The following is a 24,143-nucleotide window of genomic DNA, read 5'->3' as shown; positions in this document are numbered from 1 at the left end:
GCTGCCCTCAAGCAAGACCAAAAGCCCAGTACAAAATGAAAGTGCGCAAAAAAAAAAAAAAAAAAGGTTACGAATTTCCAGAGAATGTGAGCAGAACACCAGAGCTGGAACCCCTCTGCAGCACTGCAGGCAGCATACCCCAGGGTTTCCCCACATCTCCTACTGATGCACACTCAGTTCTCTTTAGAAGCCTTGGGAAGTCATAACGAACCCAAGTATTTGCAAGATGACTAGGACCTAGTCAGGCACTGTGAAAGATCTACAAGGGCACACACACACACATTGTGCTCTTCTAGGGGGAAGTCGTTTGGTGAGCGGGGCAGGATGCTCTACTGGGAAAGAGCTATAGGGAAAAAAAAGATGGTGAAAGATGAACCACCACAAACAAGGTGTGCAGGGAAGACAGAGAGAATTTGGCAGTAGTACCTGAAAAAGGAAAACTGGGCAGGGAGTTACGACTCAGCCATCGATTTAGAAAGGGCATGCAGGTGGAGAGCCAGGGATGAAGCTGAGTGTAGGATTTGATTAATGGTCCCCTGGCAGAGATCAAAAGTGAGAGAAGGCAATGGTTCTACCAGGTCTAGTCATGGGGAGGAGAGCATCCGCCATTAGTGGAGAGATCGAAAAACCACATTTAGGACTGGGGGGAGTATAGCTCAGTGGTAGAACAGTTGCCTGGCATGTGTTCTGCCCCAGGTTTGATCCCCAGTACAAAAACAAAAACAAAACCAACCAACCCAAAACAAACAAACAAACAAAATAACCAAAAACAAAACTAAAACATCAACAACTACACTCTTCCCTCCAGTCGCAAGTGCCTCTAAGCTCCTCTTTGGTAGTTTTGCCTCCGACAGCTATGGACTGAGAAGCTACATCTCTCCTCCTGCCTCGCAGTCAAACCAGGTCTCCTCTATAGCTGCAGTCACAGGACATAGGTAGCTCAGGAATCCCTGGGATGTGGTCTCCTCTGTTCTTTCCTGTGGCTCCCAGGAAAGCAAGGACCAGTGTACATTATCTGGAGGCCAAGCACACAGTAGGAGCATTCTGCACCGACAGTAGACCTGCCGGCTTCCTCCCTCAGCAAATCAGTGCTTCCAGGAACAGGCAGCCCTGCAGAGGCTGGGGAGCAGGAGCAAAAGGTCCTGTTAGGAAGTCATGAGAGTACCAGGGCAAAGACCAGGGCCGCGGTAGTAAGGAAGAGCGCACCATGTTTTCTTAGGGCATGACTTGCCTACAGTTGAGCGGCACTCTTAAAGACAACCATAAAACTAGACACACCAGTGCTCTCTAAAAGCCCAAGAAAAAAAAAAAGAGTCCACTGAAGACTCACCACAGGCCGATGCTTCTCTTCTGGTCCGGGGACTCGGCTTCCAAAGATGAGGTAGGGGACTGGGCCGTTGGCGACTTGCTGATCCTCTTTCTGTCCTCCACACCATTGTCAGCCTCTGAGCTGGAGAAGAGGGAAAAACGCTTCACTTTAGACATCCGGAGGGAGGCGGAAGGAGAAATGATGACGTGCTCTCGAGTTCTGGAGAGAAGAATAATCCTCATTCCTCACTGGGAGCCTTGTCAACTCTGACAGCTGTGGTCCTTCCCAGGCACCATTCCCACAGCCTCTCTGTGGCAGCCTTAGTGGCAGGAGCTGCAGGTGACACCTGCTTCACTTGTGAATGTCTGATCACTCAGGATTGCTCAGCTCCCGGCTCTGCGTCTCTGGGCCCCCAGCTGCTCAGCTCTGCCCAGCCAGCCTAGAGGTGCACTGTACTATAGATCACCTGGAGGCTGGGAGAGGCCCTGTGCGCACGCGCAGGGCTCTCACGCATGGGTGGCCTGCCTCCTGCAGGTGCTGGGAACCCCCACCCTCTTTGTTTGCACTTCTCCTATGTCACATATCACCTTTTGTTGTAGTTATGATGGCTGGCCGCACTTGGGGTTGTTGTTTTAACTACGCACTTCCCTAAGCAATTTACGGGCTAATCTTTATAGCCACCCAGGCTAAGAAGGAAATCATTCGTGTTATAGGTGAGAAATCTGAGGCTCTCACTAGATAGCTTGCCCACAGAGCTCAAATCTATTTTAGCTCTGTCTCTCCATAAGGTACTTGTGTACACATCCTTTTTCTAATTCATCCATCCTTTTTTTTTTTTTCCTTTCTCCCACCCCCAACCTACCCATTTATTCACCTTATTCAGTGTGGGAGTTCCAAAGCGGAGCAAGAATTTTTATATTAACTCACTCAACAGAGTCCAGGATAGCAGTGGGCTAAGAGCAACAGGCAACAGAAAGACTAGGCCTGACCTTGCTAAAGGAGACACTGAAAGAAGTAAAGAAGATAAATTAAGAGGGTTAGTTCCCCGAGCCACCAACAAACGGATGACTGCCAGAGTGGCGGATGAAGCTGGCACCCTGGCCGGTAGATGAAGACGGCTTTGGGATGATTCCCAATGTAGGAAATGTGAGAAAAGGAAAACTGAAAGGGAACGAAGGTGGCATTGTTGGTCCAGACTGGCTGTGGTCTTAGCCTGGGCAGGCAGTGACAAGTCGGGAGACATCCTCAGCGCTCTGCTGAAGCCGAGCAAATGTCACATGTAACAAGATGATGGCATGGCCGGGCCGAATGAGCTGATCTGAATCCTACCTGGTCACCTGGTTGGTCACTAATTAGATAGTGGCAGGAGGCTCCCTGTGTGTGCTCGTTAACCGGGCCTCACAGTTTATGGACACCGCAGGCCGCCCCCAGTGGGTATCGTATCCTGGCATTAAAATCAAGACCAAGTGTATCTGAGAAGCAGAACCAATGAACAGGCGCAGAAATGGCTGGCGCTCTCATTTTGTAGTTAGCGCTCCTCTTTTTCCAAGTAGATAAAAACTGAAGGACAGAGAACCAGTCTTCTCCTCTAGTCCTTCTCAAGGTACATCGAATGGGCTTGGATCCCACTGTACTGCATTACATGACAAAAGGCCTTGCTTTAAAATAATAATAATAATAATTATAATTATAATGATAATAATATTTAATCTTAGGATTAATTTAATTGAAACCTTTAAGAGTTTTAGACTGTTATAGGCTTTGAGGTCATCTTGCTTGTTCTTTCTTTTTTTCTTTTTTTCTGGGTTTTCAAGACAGGGTTTCCCTGTATACAAGAGCCTTGGCTGTCCTGGCAGCCTAGCCTCAAATTCACAGAGATCAGGGCTGGAGAGATGGCTCAGAGGTTAAGAGCACTGGCTGCTCTTCCAAAGGTTCTGTGTTCGATTCCCAGCAACCACATCTATAATGTGATCTGGTGCCCTCTTCTGGCATGCAGGCACACATGCAGGCAGAACACTGTATACATTAAAAAAAAAAAAAAAAATCTTAAAACAAGAAGAAGAAAACCACACAGAGATCCACCTGCCTCTGCCTCCTGAGTGCTGAGACGAAAGGTGTGCTCCATCACTCCTGGCTTGCTTGTTTTCTCTATTCTTGTATTTTCTATGTCTGTGTGCTCTATCTTTATGTACATCAGAAGAGAAATTAAGATCCCATTATAGATGTTTGCAAGCCACCATGTGATTGCTGGGACCTCTGGAAGAGCACATGAGGGCTCTTAACCACTTCAGCCTCCTATCTGTTCTCCTTAACCCCTAAGATATACACATTACACGCCCCACCCCCTTCAAGCTCATCAGACTTTAGAAAGGCCCTTGGGGACCCCCTCCTTTTGGCAGGGAGACTGATTATGTGGGAGATGACGTCGTTTCACCATTCACTTAAATACTTCCTAAATTTTACACAGGGAGAGAGTGCCTCCTGGAGGCACAGCCCTGGCTGTGGCATAGAAAGCCGTGTTGTTAGATAGAAAGAACTGCTCCTCCCAAGGAGGAGCCCCACACAGAAGGAGGCGGCTCTCCTGATACGTGGCTGGGCAGAGATAGATGTACTTTGTTCTAAGCACAGACAGCCCGGTCCTCGCAAGAAGAGGAGCCAAACTGAGATCGATTTCAGGCCCTCCTGGACCCGACCCTTACTCGGGCAGGAACTTTTGTTCAGGGCAGGGTTCTGAGGGCTTCATCCCGCATGGCGGTTCTGTTTCTGGGACTCCAGCTTAGCACTGCATCTCTGGCACACGTCCCTAAACATCATATCTACATGGTGACTTTCAATGCTTCCACTGTCCTTGAACGTGTGCTGGCCTCAATTCATACGGCTTCTCTGCTTGACAACCCTACTGGGGACACACCGGGTTCAAAGCCTTCCTCCCTACCTGGTCCCAGCCCTTCATGTACCAGTTGGGTTTATTTTTTATTTAAAAAAAAAAAAAAGGATTTATTATATTTTCAATTATGGGAGGGGCAGGGTATGTGTACGTGCCTCCAGAGGCCACAGGCATTGGATTCTCTGGAGCTGCAGTTACAGGTGGCCAGGAACTGAATTCTGGTCCTCTGTGAGAGCAGTACATAACCTTAACCTCTGAATCATCTCTTTAGCCCCTCCTGTTGTTTTTGTTGTTGTTGTTGTTTGTTTGTTTGTTTTTTAAACTCAGTGTCTTGCTTTAATCACCTTCCCTCCAAGTGCCTTGCTTACTGGATTACTACTCAGTTCGTTAAGATTTTTTTTTTTTTTTTTCCCCCAAGGTACTCAGTTTAGCATTTTATTCTACTGGTCACCTGTAAATGGATGGATGTGGGATTCACTGTGCATTGTCTCCAAGAGGAAGTGAATTCCATCCGCGGTCCAATTCAGTTTCAGGGTGTTGTTTATTTAAAGGAGCTGAGGGTTTAAGGGCGTGCCTCCCCAACAAACTACTTCCCTGCAGGTGTCCCCCCTTCCCCCTCCCCTTGAAGGCCTTGCCAGCAGAAGACTAAAACCGCAGAGAATTCAAGGAGGGAGGTCCACCCTGCTGGGCAGGTGGGAGGGCACCCAATGCTTCCCAGACGCTCTGGGACTGCAACTGGGGAATTACTGAAAATGAAGCCAGAAGGGTTTAACTTTATCTTGAACATAAAATCAGGGTTTGTTCCTGTTTCTAAATGAGAAGACAAAAACCTTTCCATGGACAAAGACTGAGGGAAATCCAATCAGTCCCCCCCCCCCCCCTCCGCCAACAAGTATTTCTTGGAAAGGTCTCTACTAGACGGGGTGGGGGTGGGGCTCGGAGTTTCCTAAGGTTAAGAATCGGATAGAGGCCCTCAAAGACTTCTAGTAGGAATTTCAGACCTCTAGCTTATACAAACAAGCCTGCCCTCCCCTATTAAGAGACTGCATTTTACCACGAGCTAGGACAAGCTGGCTTCAATACAACGCTGCCATACACAGTTACACAATCCACAAATAGAAACAGGCTGCGCCACCCTTCTCAACAGGTTGATGTGTGTCACTTCCCAGACCTCATTAATTTGCAGATGACTTAAGTTCAGATTTCACAATTTTTTTTTCCCCAGAATTAGATTGCTTAGGTAGAAGCTGGTGGCATTGTCCGTGGGAGTTTAGAGGACATTGAACATTTCTCTCTCTTGTGAGTGCATTGTCACCAGGCAGAAGCTATGACAGAACTGCTTCTCAGGGGGAAAGGAATGAAGCGCCTTGCTGCGGGACTTGTTCTGGGAGGCTGTGATCCTTTCTGATTATAGTGCCGATTTCGTGTCGACGTAGCGAGCGAAGGCATTAAAATAATACGTCACTAAACTTTCTTGTGCCAGTAAAGGTTGGGGTAATTTTCCAGCCACCTCTTTTTCAAACCATAGGCCTTGACTATCAAAGAAGATCTACAGAGGATACGTTTCTGGAAAAGAGACTGCAGAGGTCAAAGCCGGGTCAGGAGCAAGCTGTAGCTGAAGACTAAGGGGCGGGGCCCAGGGTCCTCCCAGACCCTAGTCTGTCTAGTGTGCTGCCCCCAGTTTGATGGCTCCGTGAAGGGCAGGCAAAGATGCGGGACTTGGGGAGCAGATTTTTCCTCTAGTGATGGAGGAGGAGGTTCTGGGAATTGCTGGGTGACACCCTCTGTAAAAATACCGAAAGCTGTTCTAGCTACCCAAAGGAGGAAGTAGAGTGGGTCCAACAGGCCAGGCAGAAGGGAAAATATTCAGAAGAAACACTTCACTCTTTTTATGGCTGCATATTGAAAAGACGGTCCCTAAGGAGCTGGGATTTTTCTAGGAATCTCACGCTGGAGGAAGGAAAAGGCTGGAATCCGTTCCAGTCAGAGGAAGTACTAGAAAGAGATCTCCCAAGGTTCTAATATCACGCAGCCTCTGAGGAGAGATTGGAGGCGAGACACTGATGGGTGGGATCATACCTTGGCCAAGCGTGCTTAGTTTTGCAAACCTCTCATCTGCTATGAAAACCCAGGCCTGCTAGCAGGACTTCAAAGATGGACTGGAGTCGGCCTGGGGTAGGGTGTTTACCAGACCTCTTTATTTGTTCCTTTCCCCAACGTGGCCACACTGAACAAATCTTTATTTTCCACCACTGTGCATTTCTTTAAGTGGAGTATCGAGGACAGGTGGCTGACACTATATTTGGGCAGTCGGGGGCCCCCGGTCTTTGACTGTCACAACTCCAGTAACATGAGGTGTGCAAGTGTAGAAGTTGGTGGTGGACATACGGTCAGCTGAAAGGCCCTTCTCCAATCTGGTAAGTGCAGAATACCCTAGTATAGATAGATTGTAGGACAATAGTCTCTGTTTAGTATTCTAGACAATAGTTCCTGTTTACTATTCTAACGTGCTAGGCGTTTATGTGTTTACATTTCTACTTCAACATAGACACTGTAAGCACCAACACGGTTTGTGTGTTACAAACCAGGAAATAAATTCTTCTTCTACTTGTTTCACGGTTGGCTCCATTTTTTCTCGACAGAGGCACTTACTTTCGCAGTAACTTGTATGTCTTTCTTGTAAGTCCGTGCGAATGAGCATGTGTGTATTATTAATGCAAACGACAGCATACTATTTTATAGCTTGCTTCTTAGAAAGTTTTAGAGTTGTTTTAAATTGTGTCTCTATGTGTTTTTGGCGGGCAGGGCATACGAACATGAGCGCCGATGCCCACAGAGGACAGAAGAAGGCATCAGATACCCCAGAGCTCACAGCTGCCTGGCAAGGGCCGGGGAACTTTGCAAGGGCAGTAGGTAACATCAACCACTGAGTCATCTCTCCGCCCCATAAATTAAAAAAATACTATCTATTATTATTATTATTATTTGTGTGTGTGTGTGTGTGTGTGTGTGTAGGTCAGAGGACAGTTTGTGGGAGTTAGTCTTTTCCTTCTAGTCTTGTGAGTCCCAGAGATGACCTGGTGGTAGGTGCCTTTATCCGCTGAGCCATCACGGCAGCTCATTCAAAAATTGTAAGTTTTGCCTTAACAACAACAACAACAACAACAACAACAACAACAACAGAAAGTTTCTTCATCAGTATGAACAGATCTTTCTCATCACCCTTTCCTTCCATCTCTCTAACCTTGTCTGTCCTTCTGTCCACCTTTCCCTCCCTTCCCTGTTTCTCCCTTTTTCTATTCACCAGTCTTGCTATTTGAGGTCTTCTTGCCTCAGCTTTCCATGGTGGAATGACAGTAGTCACCATGCTTGTGTCCCTATTCTTTTTGTTTGTTTGTTTTCGAGAAAGGGTTTCTCTGTGTAGCCTGGGCTGCCCTAGAACTCACTCTGTAGACTGGGCTGGCCTTGAATTCAGATTTCCACCTTCCTCTGCCTCCTGACTGCTGGGATTAAAGGCGTGTGCCACCCTCCCATTCTTCTTTAAATTGACTGCGAGTTCCCATAATAAGTGAATTATAATTGAACCAGTTCCCTATTGAAGGTCATTTAGGTAGATTTTAAGTCTGTGCAAATACAAAGTACACTGCAACTAATGTCTTTATATTTGTGGTGTGTGTGAATACACCTATCGGATATTATATATGCGACTCTTGAATCAGAAGTCATGAGATTTAAAAAAGTGATAGTAAATGCCAAACTACCCTTGGAAGCTTCTGGAAGTACACCCACAAGACATAGCAATACTGATGCATTCCTCTAAATGAAGCATGAAACTATATATATTAAGGGTGGTTAGCAGAGTCTCTGACATATGGGCTAAGATTAATAACTTGGATAATGACTAATGTTAGTCTTTTTGATCTTTCCAGATATGACAGGTAAAAAAAAACCCATTAAATCTTTATTTATTGTACTTACTAATTTCTAAGGTAAACATATGAAGTAATGAGTTTCATTATGGCACTGCCTTTTGTGCTTGTCCTACTCTGTGCTCCTTTGTTCTGCACTGTCCTCCCCATGGCCCCTCCCCTCCCCTGGCTGGATTCCCGCCACACAGATTCCAACATCTTGTCCTTCCTGTCCTTAAGATCCCTTCTTCACTCTTGACCCCTTTCTAGATTTATGAAACACACACACACACACACACACACACACACACACACACACACACACACACACACACACACACACACACATTTACACTTATAATGTGAAATCTAGATCCACAGGTGGGAGAGAAAACATGGTATTTGTATTTTAAAATAAATAATCTTAGGGCTGGAGAGCCGGTTCTGCAGCTGATGGTGCTTGCTGCTTGCTGCTCTTGCAAATGCGTACAGTTTGTTTCTAGCACCTACACTGGGTGGCTTACAACTTCCTGTAATTCTAGCTCCGGGGGACCTGACATCGTCTTCTCGTGTCCACAGGTGCCTGTGTACACAAACGTGAACATACACACACAGATGCACACACACACACACACACACACACACACGCACACATACATACACACACACACATACATACACACACACTTTTTAAAACCCTTAAACATTTAGAAAGTTAAATAAATATTAGCAGTCAGCCTGACAGTAAGATGAGCCGTAACTGCTGCAATACTTGTAGCTCTTTCTCAATAGACTTAGAGATAAATAAATAGCATAGAGAGAAAAGAAGCGTCTCAAACAATGCTCTATTTTTACTTCAGCAAAGGCTTCAATGCCACTGGGTAGGCTTCCAGTTCAAGATGCAGAAGAGGAAAGGAAATGCTTGTTTCTTCCTTTTCCAGAACCTTTAAAATGAGTACTTCCGACAATCCTGCTCTGATAATGAAATAAAACCACCAAAAGAAGAATGATTCCCCGGGTTTCTGAAGAAGAAGAAGAAGAAGAAGAAGAAGAAGAAGAAGAAGAAGAAGAAGAAGAAGAAGAAGAAGAAGAAGAAGAAGAAAGTAAGAAACATAACAGCACCCATGTAGTACTCCCTCCCTGGGAACACCAGTGTCAGCGGCTCAGTCACGAACAGAGACCTGCTTGTCAGATGGAGCGCAGTAGGAGGAGAAGTCGAGAAGTTTCTGGAGTCACTAGATGAAGTCAAGGCGTGCCTGTGAAGCACCCTCCACAGCTCTCCTCCACATCCTATGCTCAGACAGTCAAGAGCATAGCGCACTGAGAGATGCTAAAACCTGAAGTATAGGAAACAGGGCCATCCAGGACTGGCATGGTGCCCAAGCACACCCTCATCCTTCTGGGGAAAGGCTTGTCCTCAAGCAGGGGCCATTCTCTATCCATGAACAACAAAGATCTGGGACAGACTTGTCTGTGCCCTTCTATTATTTATTTCTGTCCCTGCCCAGTGCTAGAGATGGAACCAGAGCTTATGCATGCTAAGTGCTGAGTCACATCCTCACCTCGTCTTCATTTTGAGACAGGGTCTTGCTAACTTACAAAGGCTGTCCTTGAATTTGTAATCCTCCTGCCTCATCCTCTAGAGGAGCTGGGTTTACAAGCTCATGCTACTAGACTTGGCTGAGTTTCTCCTCTCTTCTCCTCCCCTCTACCTCCCTCACCTTCCTCCCCTCTAAGATTCCTTATGCTGAGTGAGGTAGGTGGATCTCTGAGTTCAAAGCCAGCCTGGCCTACAGAGCAAGTTCCAGGACAGCTAGGGCTATGCTGAGAAACCTTGTCCCAAAAACCAAACCAACCAAACAAAAAGATTTATTTTATTTTTAATTGTGTGTGTGTGTGCGTGAGAGCATGCATAATTGTGGTGTTCAGAAGAGGAAGCTGAGTCCATGGAGCTGGAGTTACACTCTGTTGTGGGCCACCTGATGTAGCTGAATTAAGATGCGTAAGCCAGGCACTTGTGCATTCAATGAATAGAAATTTCCAACAGAAGACCAAAATCAATAACAAAAACAAACAGGAAAAAAGAAACAGAAAAAAGTGGATAAGGATCATTAAAGAAGACATTAGGGGGCTGGAGAGATGGCTCGGAGGCTAAGAGCACTGGCTGTTCTTCCAAAGGTCCTGAGTTCAATTCCCAGCAACCACATGGTGGCTCACAGCCATCTATAATGTGATATGATGCCCTTTTCTGGGCTGCAGGTGCACATGCAGGCAGAGCACAGTATACATAATAAATAACATATTAAAAAAAAAAAAAAGGCCGGGTGTGGTGGCGCACGCCTTTAATCCCAGCACTCGGGAGGCAGAGGCAGATGGATCGTTGTGAGTTCGAGGCCAGCCTGCTCTACAAAGTGAGTCCAGGATGGCCAAGGCTACACAGAGAAACTCTGTCTCGAAAAACAAAAACAAAAACAAAAACAAAAAGAAGAAGAAGAAGAAGAAGAAGAAGAAGAAGAAGAAGAAGAAGAAGAAGAAGAAGAAGAAGAAGAAGAAGAAGAAGAAGAAGAAGAAGACAAGAGGAAACATAAGAGCTATGGTGTTAGCCAGAGCTGTGTCTCAGCAAAACAGAAAAAGGTGGCGAATGGGGTGGCGGAATTTATAGCTCTATAATACAGAAGACACATTAAAAGTAAATGGATTTCTTCTTAATCTGTGTGAGACCTAATGCTCGGTTCTGTTCTTCCAAGGGAACACTCTAATCATCAAGTCCTGAGGACTTAGCCTGTATTGGGAATATCTTTCACTTCGCACACTGTAGGTGACAGCTACCATGAAGACGTGTCTACGGAGTCACAAGCGTCTTGTGATTACGAAGAGGAGACTCAGGGATGCGGCAGAGGGGGATGTCTCAGACTCCATTTGATTGACAGTGGGGATTAATGAGAGATAGTTAATGAGATTTAGGTAGGAGGAATAGGAGATGTTGTGTATGTATCAGTGGGCAAGGATGACACACGTGGAGGTCGGAGACCAAGACAATGGAAAAGTGGGTGGGAGATGAATTTGAGGACGAGAAACAGACTGCACTGGGAAGAAAAGCCCTGGGAGAGAAACATCAGAGCAAGCCAAGGCCCCATGGAGGGCAGGAAGGACAGCACTACAGAAGTGGTCCCAGGATCACACGAAGAAACGACCTGCTAGGAAGGATTTTGTGAGTCTGGTTTTAAAGATGACAGACAGATATGGTCAATGGGTAGAATATTGTATCTAAAAATAAAACAAAATCAAGAAAGACCATGAGAAACCAACAGTAAGAAGAGTGTATGGTGCTGTGTGGGGTCAGGGGTGGCTCCACAGCTTGGAATGCTGGGTTGCATCTAGCACACAGCCACAGCAGGGTCTCTCGGGGGATCTTATGGAACTCCTGATATGGGTGAGGCATTGTCCCTTTCCACCCATGCCTCACTCCTGATCCCATCTCCCCAACCATGGCATTTCTCTCAGGGCCTCAGGCAACTCATGTAACTACCGCAGTGTGTTTACTTTTCAGGATTCCTACTTTGAAGTGGCCAAAAAGCAGCTCATATTAAAAACAGACAAATGGCAAGCCAGCCTCTAGGAGTGCTTCTCGAAGTTAAACAGTGTGCAACAGCCACAGCTGCAGTTCGCTCCACCCTGAGCGGCAAGCAGTGGTGATGTCCAGAGTCGCTCTTCTCCAAGCCTTTTAGGACATTGGCTCCTGATTCATCCTCCTCAGACTGCCTCCACTGCGTCACACCACAGCTCCAGTGCCAACAGATGGCCTTTCATTGAGCCCTGGATGTCACCCCAGTCTCTCCAGGGTCCTCCAGGCTTCATCTACCTTTTAACCCAGCCCTGCTGTTCTTTCTGCTATGACCTATTTCATAGTGCATTCCATGCCCCTCTGAATATTGGCATTGGTTCCTCTGCGGCCTGCAGTGTGCTCTCCACTCCTTTGCATGGCCTCAGGACAGGCCCAATTATTTCCTTTTTTGATATCAGCCTCCATCTCTTCATTCCCAATTATCTGGATGTAAGAAACTGCAACTCAGCCTGGCGTGGTGGCACATGCCTGGAATCCCAGCACTTTGGGAGGCAGAGGCAGGCAGACTGCCATGATTTCGAGGCCGGCCTGGTCCAGGACAGCCAAGGCTACCCAGAGAAACCCTGTCTTGAAAAACTAAAACAGAAACTGTAACTAATACTAGTTGGCTAGAAAGTGAGGAATAGTAAGCCAAGGACAGGAATCTGCACCATAAAGAAAACTTATCCTTGACTTTTATGTCAAACCTGCCTGGTAACTTCCTTCTCAAAGGTGAGTGACAAGTTGCACTGGAGGAAGTGAGAGGAGAAAAAGGCCAGTGTCCAGGCTTTCCCCTGATTAATTCAGGTTATGCAAACTTCTTTTTCAAATGATTACCAATGAGCTGAGCAATAGTGGAAATCTGAAAAACTGTCTTTCATTATTAGTAGAAACCACAGCAAGAAAAACAAATATAATCAAATGGAGTAATTTTTTTCGGCAGTGGCATTTTGAGGCCAAGCACAGATGGAAAGAATACAGGAAAATAACAAGATTCCGTATCAGGGATGCAGTGTCTGATGCATCTAATTTCCTGTCAAGGGAGATGGATGCTGCCAACGGAGTTCTCTTGCTATTTACAGCCTCTGCGTGGGAATATTAGTTTGTAGTGCTCAGTACAAACAAAATATAATTATTACATTTCAATTGTAAGGCTGAATAAAATCATCTTAGGTGCAGGGATTTTCTTTTATTTTTTATTTATTTTATTTTATTTATTTTAGGGGGGGTTTCTTTTTTCCTTTTTTGAGTCTCACTATATAGCCCTGTTGGGTGTAAACAAGGTAGGTAGAGCAGGCTGGCCCCAACCTTGTGGCCATCTTTCTTCCTATCTCTGCCTCCCATACCCAGCTAGTTTTCACTTTTTTTTTTTTTTTTTTTTTTTGTCTCCATCATCTTTTGAGGTTGTTCATTTACGGGCGATTGCCAAAATATCAGAATAAATCTTTTTATATGCTTATATATCGGGGACATTTATTTGATTAAGCTATGTTTTAGGGAAGAATGGGCTTTTAAATAGCATAGAAACTGCACTAAAAAAAGTGCATGAAATGCAGGAAAAAGTGAGATAAAATACGATACTAGCAAACTTTCAGCTATTAAGGACCATAGACATCAGAAACATCAAACAAGATAGAAGAGTTGGTTAGATAGTTCAGAAAGAGCTAAGAACCGAAGCTTAAAATTTGGAGAACACTGGGAATATTTTAGAGGAACACGGAGGATGGCATGTGATTAAATCAAAATAGCCATTTGGAATTAAGCCCAACCTTGAAATGGTAAAATGAAGCAAAGTTTATACAAACCAGATTCGCTACACATTTGTCACATTTATAAGCAAGCCAGCAGCTAAGAGCAGGGACACCAGGACGTAAAGATAAGGAAGTGTTTCCTTCTGGCTCTGCGTAATGCAGCACCTAAAAGTTTTATGTGAGAATTGGGTCTACACAAAAAAGGAAGAGATCCTAAATCCATGATAAACAGTCAAATACATAACCACTTGGCACACACAGGATGAAGAACACACACATGAGATGGGCCCTGATCCTAATACATTCATAGTTGAAGTAAAGAGATTAAACACTGGTGTAGAAAAGAAAGCCCCCTGTCATATTAATTCCACTTAAACCCCACATAACGTTAGCAGCCCCTTTGGATTGCCAGAGTTAAACAGAGTTCACCATAGAGGAGATGAATTTGGAACCCTCTCTTAAAGGAGAGAATACTGAAATACACACAAAACCAGGCAATTGGGGGCGTCAGGCCAAAGTCATAAAAAGCGGAAAGTATGTAAAGAAGGAAGAAGGGAAGAACGAACAGCTAATGTACCCGGAGTGCTGAAGCAGGGGAGTGCCTGAGAGTGAGTTTGCATCTAAGGATGGATCAATGAGCTCCTTGAGGGGCAATGACCGACTTCTGAATTTAGGACAATAACAGGTTTGTTCCCCTGTGTTCTCCTGGGATGACAGAGCTTACAATCATGACACTGCCGCGCTTGCTGTATTCCATGAGAGTACTGTCTGTAGTACTACAGTCTGGATGTTTGTGTTTCCACAAAATTCCTGATCTCTCTTTGTTGAGACATTGGTTCCTTACATAGCCCAGGCTGCAGTGTCTTAGCCTCCCCAGTGTTGAGATTACAGGTGTGTACCACAGTGCCCTGCTCTCCCTACAATTCTTTTGTTGAAATGCAAATCCTCAAGTGTGAAAGTGAGGAGGTACAGTCTTTGGGAGGTTAGCAGTCTAGAGAAAGCAACTCTTTTTTTTTTTTTTTTTTTTTGGTTTTTCGAGACAGGGTTTCTCTGTGCAGCCTTGGCTGTCCTGGACTCACATTATAAAACCAGGCTAGCCTCGAACTCATGACGATCTGCCGGCCTCTGCCTCCTGAGTGCTGGGGTTAAAGGCTTGCACCACCACGCCTCGCATGATTCTCCTTCTAAAGGGTACAGCAAAGGCAAGTGTGCCCAACCCAGCTGCTGGCCCTGCCGCTAGAGATACTCATTTTAATAGTTTAACATGTCACAGCAGCTTGAGTGAATACAGATTTCAATTGCTATTCTGTTATGGCAGCCTTAATGGACTAAGACACTAGGCTTTCCGCTTCCAAGTAAAGAATCAATGAGGACCCCGTGGGAATTCAGAAAGAAAAGAAAACCATCACAGAGAAGGCCACTTATAAACTGTATGGGCAGAACACTGCTTCAGGTTAAAATGAAATGCTCTTGAATTAAGTTGCAATTCTCCTGTTGAGGCCTTAGTGCAATTAAACCCATGACAACATTTAAACTGGGGCAGACATGGGATAGAAGGGCAGAATGGGCTATGCTAGAAATCCATGTATTTGTCCAGAAGGGAGTGCTTTACCTATTAATACGGCAATAACATTTAAAGTTTAAACAGACAAACAAAGCCAGGAGTGCTGGCTAGGATGAGGTCGACTCAGAAGGGACAAATGTTTGCTTTTGGACTGAGGGCCGCCTCTCTCCCAGTGGAGCCCAGCTGCCTCGTCCTGACCCTAGCCTGTGGGAGTGGACATCTGGACCTTAATCACAAAAGAACGCTGCCCTCTGCACTGTGGCTGGCATCTCTAAACACTAATGCCCTTCTGCCGTCCTCTACCCCTTCCATCCTACGACTCTGTCTCTCAGCTCTGTGTAGGAGAAGAAAATAAATAAAGACACAGACGAAAAGTTAGAGGGAACTCAAAGATCAAAATACCTCCTCGCTGCTGCTGAATTGAAAGGCACCAAATCCAAAACAGCTCCAGAGTGTTCCGGGAGACCCCCCTTCCTCCCCCAGGCTTTGTTTCTCCCCAACTCAAACCTGCTGTCACTATTGCTGGATTCCTGTTTTCTTCTGATCTCCTACGTTGGGCTGCAGGGAAGCACAGGGTGTTCACCACCCAGGAATTTCCCAGAGGCAGGCTCATCTTTATGTCACATGACACCAGGTAATCAAGCAAGGGAGGAAGAGAGGGGATGATCCCGTGAGCAAATGAGCTGTGTATAAATACTATGCATTATTAAAACCAGGATGCCTTCTCTACCAAGCAGTTAGGTGTGGAAGTGCCTGCTTGCAGTTCCAATCATTTGGCAGTTGGAAGCAGAAGGATCACTTGAGTGCAGGGGTCTGGTCAGCCTGGACAATACAGTAGACCCAGTAAAAAAAGCAATGAATAAGCTTATGATCCTAGCACTCAGAGAGGTAGAGGCAGATGGATTGCTGTGAGTTCGAGGCCAGCCTGGTCTACAAAGCAAGTCCAGGACAGCGAGGGCTACAAAGAGAGACCCTGTCTCGAAAAAAATTAAATAAAAATAATAACCCCAAACACTATGGCCTGGAGAGGTGGCTCAGTGGTTAAGAGCATTGGCTGCTCTTCCAAGGACCTGGGTTTAAATCTCAGCAGCCTTGCACAGACATATATAGAGGCAAAACACAAATGTAAATAAAACAAAAGAATTAAAAACAAAACAAAAGCCAGGCATAGTGGTGCACCTTTGTAATCCAATCCCAGCATTCAGGGAGGCAGAGGCAGGTGGAGCTCTGTGAGTTTGAGGCTAGCCTGGTCTACATAGTGAGTTCCAGGACAGTCAGAGCTACACAGTGAGACCCTGCTTCAAAAACAAAAAATAAAGAACAAAGACCAAAAAAAAAAAAAAAAAAAAAAAAAATCAAATAAAGACTATATAGTTTTTGATCTTTCAAGTTGTAAGAAAAGTTTTTTAATTGTTAATTATATTTTTTACCTACATAAGAAAGTAAATATCTGATTTGTATTTTGTTTTCCCAGGAATTTATTGCCATATGTTGGACATATTAATGTCAACAACAATAATTCCATATTTTATTAAAACAAAATTATTTAGATGGTATGCTAGCATATTGTTATAACTTCTGCATGTAGTAAGAAAATTGCAACATTAGCAAGAACTCCTTATTGCCGAAGGAAAAAAGATGTATGCCCCTATATCTTAAACACAATCAAGACACATACCAGAAGAATTAGATTTAATGCTTTTTTAATATTTACTTTATTTCTATTAGTGCGTATGTGGATCTGTCTCTGAATGTGTTTGCTATGTGTATGTGGTTACCCCCAGAATCTAGAATGGGGCATCAGATCCCCTGGAGCTAGAGTTACAGGTAGTTCTGAGCAGCTCATTGTTGGTGCTGGGACCCAAACTCAGGTCCTCTGCACGAGCAGTGTGTGCAATTAAGTGCTGGGCCATCTGCCCAGCCCCTAAAGCCTTAGCTTTAATGTGATTTACATGTGGCAATTAGGCCCCTTTCAATGAAATAAACAGCTTTAATTAGTCTTACGTTTGGCATCTTTATGCCCTGATTTTAATTTTCCCACCATAGACAGGCATGCTCTTTACCTGCAGTAAAAGCATGTGGCCTTGGAAAACACATCTGCCTCTTCCAGGTGACTTCATGCTTGCCCTGCGCTTTGCTGCCCTTAGTCATTATGTGCATCATGACACCAGGCTGACACATGCCCCTCCTACGAGCCTTTTCAGGTGTGGGTATTAGACAGGCTCTGTACAGCCTCACATATGGAGACAACAGTGAGAGGCTTGAGGAACCACACAAGGTGACCTCCTCCCAAGGGAGCCCTGTCATGCTCATGTTTGATGTCCTTTCTCTCAACAGAGCCAATCAGATGCCTGCCTCCTTAGTACTTTCTAGCCCAGTTCCTCCCCCCTTCCCCCCTCCCCCCTTCCCACTCGACCCCCTACCTAGTTGGGTTAGCTTTGCCAGTGTCCAAAAATTTAACCTACTTGGATGGATTTCTCTCCACTCATCTTTATTGGAAGGTCACTTAGCTATGAGATCTCTGAAAAGACCACGCAGAATCACATTGGGGGTGGGGGTGGGGTAGCTCAGTCAGTAGAGCGTGCACCTAGCGTACATGAAGTCCCGGGTTCAAATCCCCGCAGCACATGAAAGCAGGTGTGGTGGCACATGCCTATACCTCCAGTTCCTGGGGGGCGGGGCTAGAATAAGCAGAAGGCTGAGGTATTTAATGCCACCCTTGGCTGTGTGAGAAGGAGGCCAGCCTGGGGTGTGTAATGAGATCCTACCTCAAAAATAAAACAAACAAACAAAAAGCAAAACAAACCCCGCAAAACTTAGTGTTGCATCATCCCTCTGCCTCTAAAGCCCTGGTAGTTTTCCAGTGCCAACAGGATGCAGCTGACATGAGTACAGTGACTAGGTCCTCCGCAAGCTGACTCTTGGATTTATGGCTTTGAAGCCTAAATACATTTGACTATTTGACTGAGTTGCCTTCAAGAGCTCTCTCTGTCTCTCTCTGTGTCTGTCTGTCTGTCTGTCTGTCTGTCTGTCTCTATCTCAGCTTTGGTTGAGGCCACCCCCTTACTGAAGTTTGTCCTAACTTTTCAACCTTTCCGGATCCTGAAGACGGACCCTTCCTTCTGTCTTCAGTCATCTCTCCACACACTCTATGGAAATGTTATCATTTTAGTACTTTACTTAAAAATTGCAAGTGGGCTACTGTTTGTCGTTTCCTCCTTGGCCCGTCCATCAGCCCCTGGAGGGTAGTGTCCTGGTCCTGTCACATCTGTGTAGCCTACAAAGGTGTAAAGTCATCTGCATCAAGAATTGCATGACCCCTAAAGTCCAGGCTTTTTATCCCATAGCCCTTTCTTTGTCACCCCCTGTCATCAATGGCAGCAGGCATGGATGGATTTCACTTGGAACTTCCTGGATTTAGGAACACTGGCATGGGAAGGCCAGAGGCTTTTTCTGCTGGGGGATGAATCTTGCTCTGCGTACTGGACTAGTGAGTGCAAGTCACAAGGAAGCAACAGATGCCCTCTAATTCTTCCAGGCAGTAAGTAATCAGACACAAGGAGCCCGGGAAGTGCACCCTCACTGAGGAAGCTTCTCCAGTCTTTCCCAATAACTGGGTGAAAGGTAGTGGAATTGGTCTGGTGACTAAAGCCAGGTGATCTTGCCACCTTGCTGGGAGGGGCCATTTGGGCGTTGTTTGAGTTGAAAGGGCAATCAGTGTTCAGATACTGTAAGCTGCAGGGAACTGGATGGATTTTCTTCCTTTATTCCTTCTTGGTCATGGAGAAGGCTAGAGAGAGTCTCTTTCCCATGATCTATGGCTGCCTAAGAGGAGCCTAAGGCAGTTTCTGGGCGTGCCATCTTCATAAGGGATGTTTATCATATTTCAGCGTGTCATTAAGAGGTGGGGATTTCCTATGACCAGGCCCACAGACTGTGTCACATCTGTATGGCGTGATGTCCGCCCGATTGGAGAAGCCTGGTCCCACAGCTCAAAGAAGTGGTGGCGACAGATTTCATTAGCAAACCCCAGGCTGACCTACTTGGTGAGATTATTAATAAGTTTACATCATAGTGAGGTAATAATAGAAGGCAATCGTTCGAGGCAGATGGAAAGCTATACACTTTGGAGCCGATCCTGTTTCATCTGTAGCCCCGCCAACTACTCCCACTTCCTATTTATTTTGAAGCAAATCCACCACCTTATCTTTTCATCGGCGGCTACTACAGCATGTAACAGAAGAAGGCAGTTTCTGAGGAACCAACAACAAGGCTGGGGGAGATGGCACAAGTGGATAGAGCGCTTGCTGTGCCAACAGGAGGAGGACCAGAGTTTGGAGCCCCAGGACCAAAGTAAATGTTGGGTAGCATGGCTGGCCAGCTGTAACCTCAGTGCTCAGAAGGCAGAGAAAGGGGGGCTCCTGAGCAAGCCAGGGGCATAGATTTGCTATTATCTGTGAGGTTAGTAAGGCAGAGAACAGTCGAGGAAGAGTCCCAGTGTCCAGTACGGATTTTTACATATATACACATATGTATAAGCATGCCCCCACAAATTACATATAATATGCATGCATATCCCACATGTACACTTGCCAAACAAGCAAACAAAAATACAACCATAAATCTGAAAAAAGATTAGAAGCTGCAGATGATATTTTCTCTCCTCCTCCTCCTCCTTCTTCTCAGTTTTTTTGAGACAGGCTTTCTCTGTGTAGCCCTGGCTGTCCTGGAACTCACTCTGTAGACCAGGCTCGCCTCAAACTCACAGAGATCTGCCCATCTCTGCCTCCCAAGTGCTGGGATTAAAGGAGTGTGCCACCACTCTCTGGCTGCAGATAACAGAGTTAAATCCAGATGTTTTCTTAGGATGGTACTAATGCTGTGTAAGAGCCAGGAGCCAGTGGACTTGAGCATCTCTAGACACTGGGTACCAGTATGAAATTCAGGGGCCCCATTTCCTAACTAGCTCATAGAGCTGCTGTCAGGGGCCAGGGACCCTACCTACTCTGGCTATTGGGGAGAGGAAGAAACAGAAATGCTCCTGCCTGCTCTAACATCTGGCCCAGATTAGGCTTTTCTGGAAATAAAGGAAGAGATTCTAATTACACAGGCCAACATGAATTGAATCATAGCTATAAAGAGCATGTATTATATATCACGACGCTGGGCTGGAAGATGGAGCTGTACACATGCCACAGCTGCTCTTGTCCTGTCCTGTGCCGAAGGGACAGTTGTGAGAGAAACCCAGGCAGCAGTATGCATGACAGTCTATCAACACCTTAAGCTAGCCAGGCGGCCTTATTTTTAACTAATTAATGGAAATTGTAGCACAGCAAAAGAAATGCAGATTGAAACAATGCTTAGTAAAACCAGAACTAAGAATATAACCAAGGGTGAAGAATTTTTCCTCCTCTTAAAAGGTTATTTCATGTGTACTTGGACCATACAGTAAACTGTCTGTAAACTGAACTCAAAGGACATTTTATACGTCAGAGTCACTCGGTGCCAGGGGTCTGTGAAAACACTCTTCTTAGCCCTTGGTCAGACCTCTGTACATCTGGCAGTGTAGGGCCAAGTAGAAAGAGCATGACTGTGTTTCTCTGAAGCAGAAGCCTTGTGAGGAGGCTGGGAGACAACGGTAAGTACATCACTACAAACCAGCATTACTGCAGAAACAAGGCCTGTCATGTTTAATTGGCAACACTGTCTTTAGAAGTGAAGTGTCTATATTTACTATAGATACGCTGTACATGTTCAAAATACAGACCTCACTTGGGTTTCCAAGTAGAGGTACAATTACTGGCGATTTCTGTTCGGTTTTAAACTTTCACTATGATCTATGGTTGCCAAAGTTTCATAGATGATAACGCTTTGAAATGCTCTTTTAAGAGGGGGAATAAGAACACAATGATTTTGATACATGCTTTGTATCATATGGGAAGAGGTTTCAAGAAGGTTTTTAGGGTGTGCTTTTGAGCAGCAAACTTATAACACACAAATGTGTGTTGTAGAAGACTTACAGCACACAAATGTGACTGGGCCCTGGGGAATGCATCTTACGTAGGGATTTGGGTGCGTTTCTTTTCAGGTTATGACTGACGTAAATACTAAGATGAAGGAATGACATGAGGGGAGAGTGGGTTCTCACACTACATTCAAGTCCTTCTGGTTTTGCTTTGCTAAGGTATTTGGTGGGACAGGTAACTTTGTTAAGATATTTTTATATGTACGGCAAGAAAAAGAGTTTTTCCTTAGAATAGTAGAAATACACACACACACACACACACACACACACACACACTACATTTTTATTGCAGCCAAATTAAAAAGTGCTTGCAATTGATTTGGAAAACTGATCCAAAGCTATGACCGTTTGTTACAGTTATTACACAGATGCTATTGTTTAGCATTGAAGCATACCGACCTCCGGGGTACATTTTATTAGGAGCCTGTAACAAACTGGCTAACACATTTCTAAGCTGACTCTCACTGGGGGAGCTCCTAGAGAATGAGAGCATACATACAGTCTGTTTTCAAGAAAAGACTTCTTATCCAGACTGCCCATCACTATGGTACCTGTGAAACCTATGCAGCATCAGCCTCTGCATCCTCATCCGCATCTCTCTCCAGTGGGATGACCCGAAGACCTAGCCATGTGAGGAGTATGGGGTGAAGGGAAAGGCTGGGATTCCCCAAAGACTGATCTCGGAATGCTTAGATGTAGTGGCAATGACTATAGAAGACCAGGAGCACACAGGGAGTGGTGATAAGGGTGACACTGTAGCAGAGGGGTGGCCCTGAATCAGCCGCTCGAGCGGTCTCGACTTCTTCCGCACCCACAGGTGAGCCTGCAGCTTCGGCAGTCTATAGCACACAGCCCGTCTGTGACCTGCAGCTTGGGTTCAGGGTCAGTGGTCCCAGCATTGCAGAACTGTTTTTAGGCTGTTAACATTTCCACTAAGTTTAGCCAGCAGGATTTTGGTACTGAAAAGGCTTCCATCTCTTCTATAGAGTAGGCATCCAAGTTTAAAGGGAAAAGTATTCTAAGTTGTACTCTGTTATAAAGTTTTTTTCTCTTGCTGTGATAACAGATGTTCATTTTAGGAAAGCTGAAATGGTATCACTGGTGTAAAAAGAAACTGGCAATAATGCAAGAAAGCACAATTTACATGGATCTCTCCTTGAGAAAGATCTTCATGACCTTCTTTCCCAGGCTCGTTTCAATGAATAGAAACAGTCACATAAGATTTTACACAGTAGGATCATGTGACTTTTTTTTTCAATTCAAAAAAATATTATCTAGGGTATCTGTAGATTATTTTACAAGAATAGAGATAAATAGCACCTTTTAAAAATGCCATAAAAGATTCCATTATATTAACGTATTATGTATTAGCCTCATCCAATATTAATAGTTCTTTAGGGCATCTTTTTTGAACATAATTTAAAAAAAAATTTCAGTCACTCTTTGCCTTCATATTTATGAATTTAATTCCATGAGCCTTTTCCTGCCTGAAACTTACATCAGGGCTCAGGTAGTCTTCTAGCATTTTTATAGTTGTTCTTCTGTGCTTAAACACACCATCAACTAGGAGCTTATTATTATTATTATTATTATTATTATTATTATTATTATTATTATTTTTATTTTTTGGTTTTTTGAGACAGGGTCTCTCTGTGTAGTCTTGGCTATCCTGAACTTGCTTTGTAGACCAGGCTGGCCTTGAACTCACAGCAATCCACCTGCCTCTGCCTGCAAGGGCTGGGATTAAAGGCATGTGCCACCATGCTGCGGGGGGGGGGGGGGGGGGGGGGATGCGGAGGTGGGGCTTCAGGAACTTATTTAATTGCATAGCAAGATGCTTCTCAAATGGCTAGTCAGTTATCTCATCAGTTTTCTCCACAGATCTGACGTGCTCAGGCCTATGTCTCTGACTTCACCTGGGCACTCAATGCCCTGTTCTTTCAAAGGAACTTTATGGTCATTCATAACATCGTTCCGAGAGCCAGGGTGAGTTTACAGTTGTACACAGATGTCAGGAACTGTTTAGTGATTTCAGCTCTCCTTCTGAAGAAGTCCCCCCCCCCTTCATTCAACATGTTTGTTCCTGCGAGCATATTGCTTTACTGCAAGTTTTACTGGAATTACTACCAGGCATTTTGTGTTTTTATTGCCTACCTGCACATCTTTCTTTAACTTATATTTTAAATCACTGTTGGTAAGACAGCTGACTGATTTTTATATATTTTTTTCTTGGCAATCAGGAAACTTACCGAATTCTTTAATTGTGGTTTGGCTGGCTCACTTGAGTTCAGAACACACTATATAGGTGGGTGGTGGTGGCGGCACATGGCTTTAATCCCAGGACTCAGGAGGCAGAGGCAGGCATATTCCTGGGAGTTGAGGCCAGTCTGGTGTACAAAGTGAGTTCTAGGACAGCCAGAACTACAGAGAAACCCTGTCCAAAACAACCAAACCAAACAAAACAGAACACTATATAATAAAACATACCCTCTCTTCAGCTTGTATGCTGAGAACGTCTGATGTCCCACACGTGACTCTTGGCCTAGCTGCATTTACTTTTCCTTATTGCCCTCGTCCTGTGACATACTTTCCTTTCCCATGAACTGTCACACCTAGGTCCTTCAGGATTTGTTGGGTGGCAGCTTATGACCCTGTAACCTCTACCGCCATGTCACAGAAGTCACTTCTGTCATTTACAACAACATGGACCTGCACTGGAGGCCTTTATGTTAAGAAAGACAAATTAACTCAGGTGGAATCTAAGGAGCTAATCCAAGGAGCTGAGAGAACAGTGGCAGTTACCAGAGACTGGAGAGAACAGGGAAGAGGGATGCTGGAGACGATTGGTGATGCCTCTGTGTGAAGTCACAGTTAGACAGGGGCAAGAAGTTCTGGTGCCCTCATGTAATAGCAGAGTGAGTACAGACACAACTGCGCTACGTATTCGAAACACTAGAAGAAAAGTATTCTGAATGAAAAATTTAAATGTTTAAGGATATAGCTATGTTTTTTTAAAAAAAGGTTTACTTTACATGTATGAGTGTGTACCCGCACGTATGTCTGTGTACCACATGAGTGCGGTGCCCAAGGAGGCC

The 24,143-nt window shown here is 45.0% G+C and overlaps 1 protein-coding gene across 4 annotated transcripts in view; it reads right to left on the bottom strand.

Annotated features, from left to right (window-relative positions):
- Gramd2b (GRAM domain containing 2B) overlaps positions 1 to 24,143 on the bottom strand; it is a 97,865-nt gene that overhangs the window by 26,738 nt on the left and 46,984 nt on the right. For all 4 annotated transcript variants that reach the window (XM_051163250.1, XM_051163251.1, XM_051163252.1 and 1 more), the window contains exon 2: positions 1,331 to 1,450. In XM_051163250.1, coding sequence (XP_051019207.1) covers positions 1,331 to 1,450 — 120 coding nt within the window. The remainder of the gene's footprint in view (positions 1 to 1,330; positions 1,451 to 24,143) is intronic.

Source organism: Acomys russatus, chromosome 20 (genome assembly GCF_903995435.1).
Source record: "Acomys russatus chromosome 20, mAcoRus1.1, whole genome shotgun sequence".
Classification (NCBI taxonomy): domain Eukaryota; kingdom Metazoa; phylum Chordata; class Mammalia; order Rodentia; family Muridae; genus Acomys; species Acomys russatus.
This window is presented reverse-complemented; position numbering and strand designations above follow the sequence as displayed.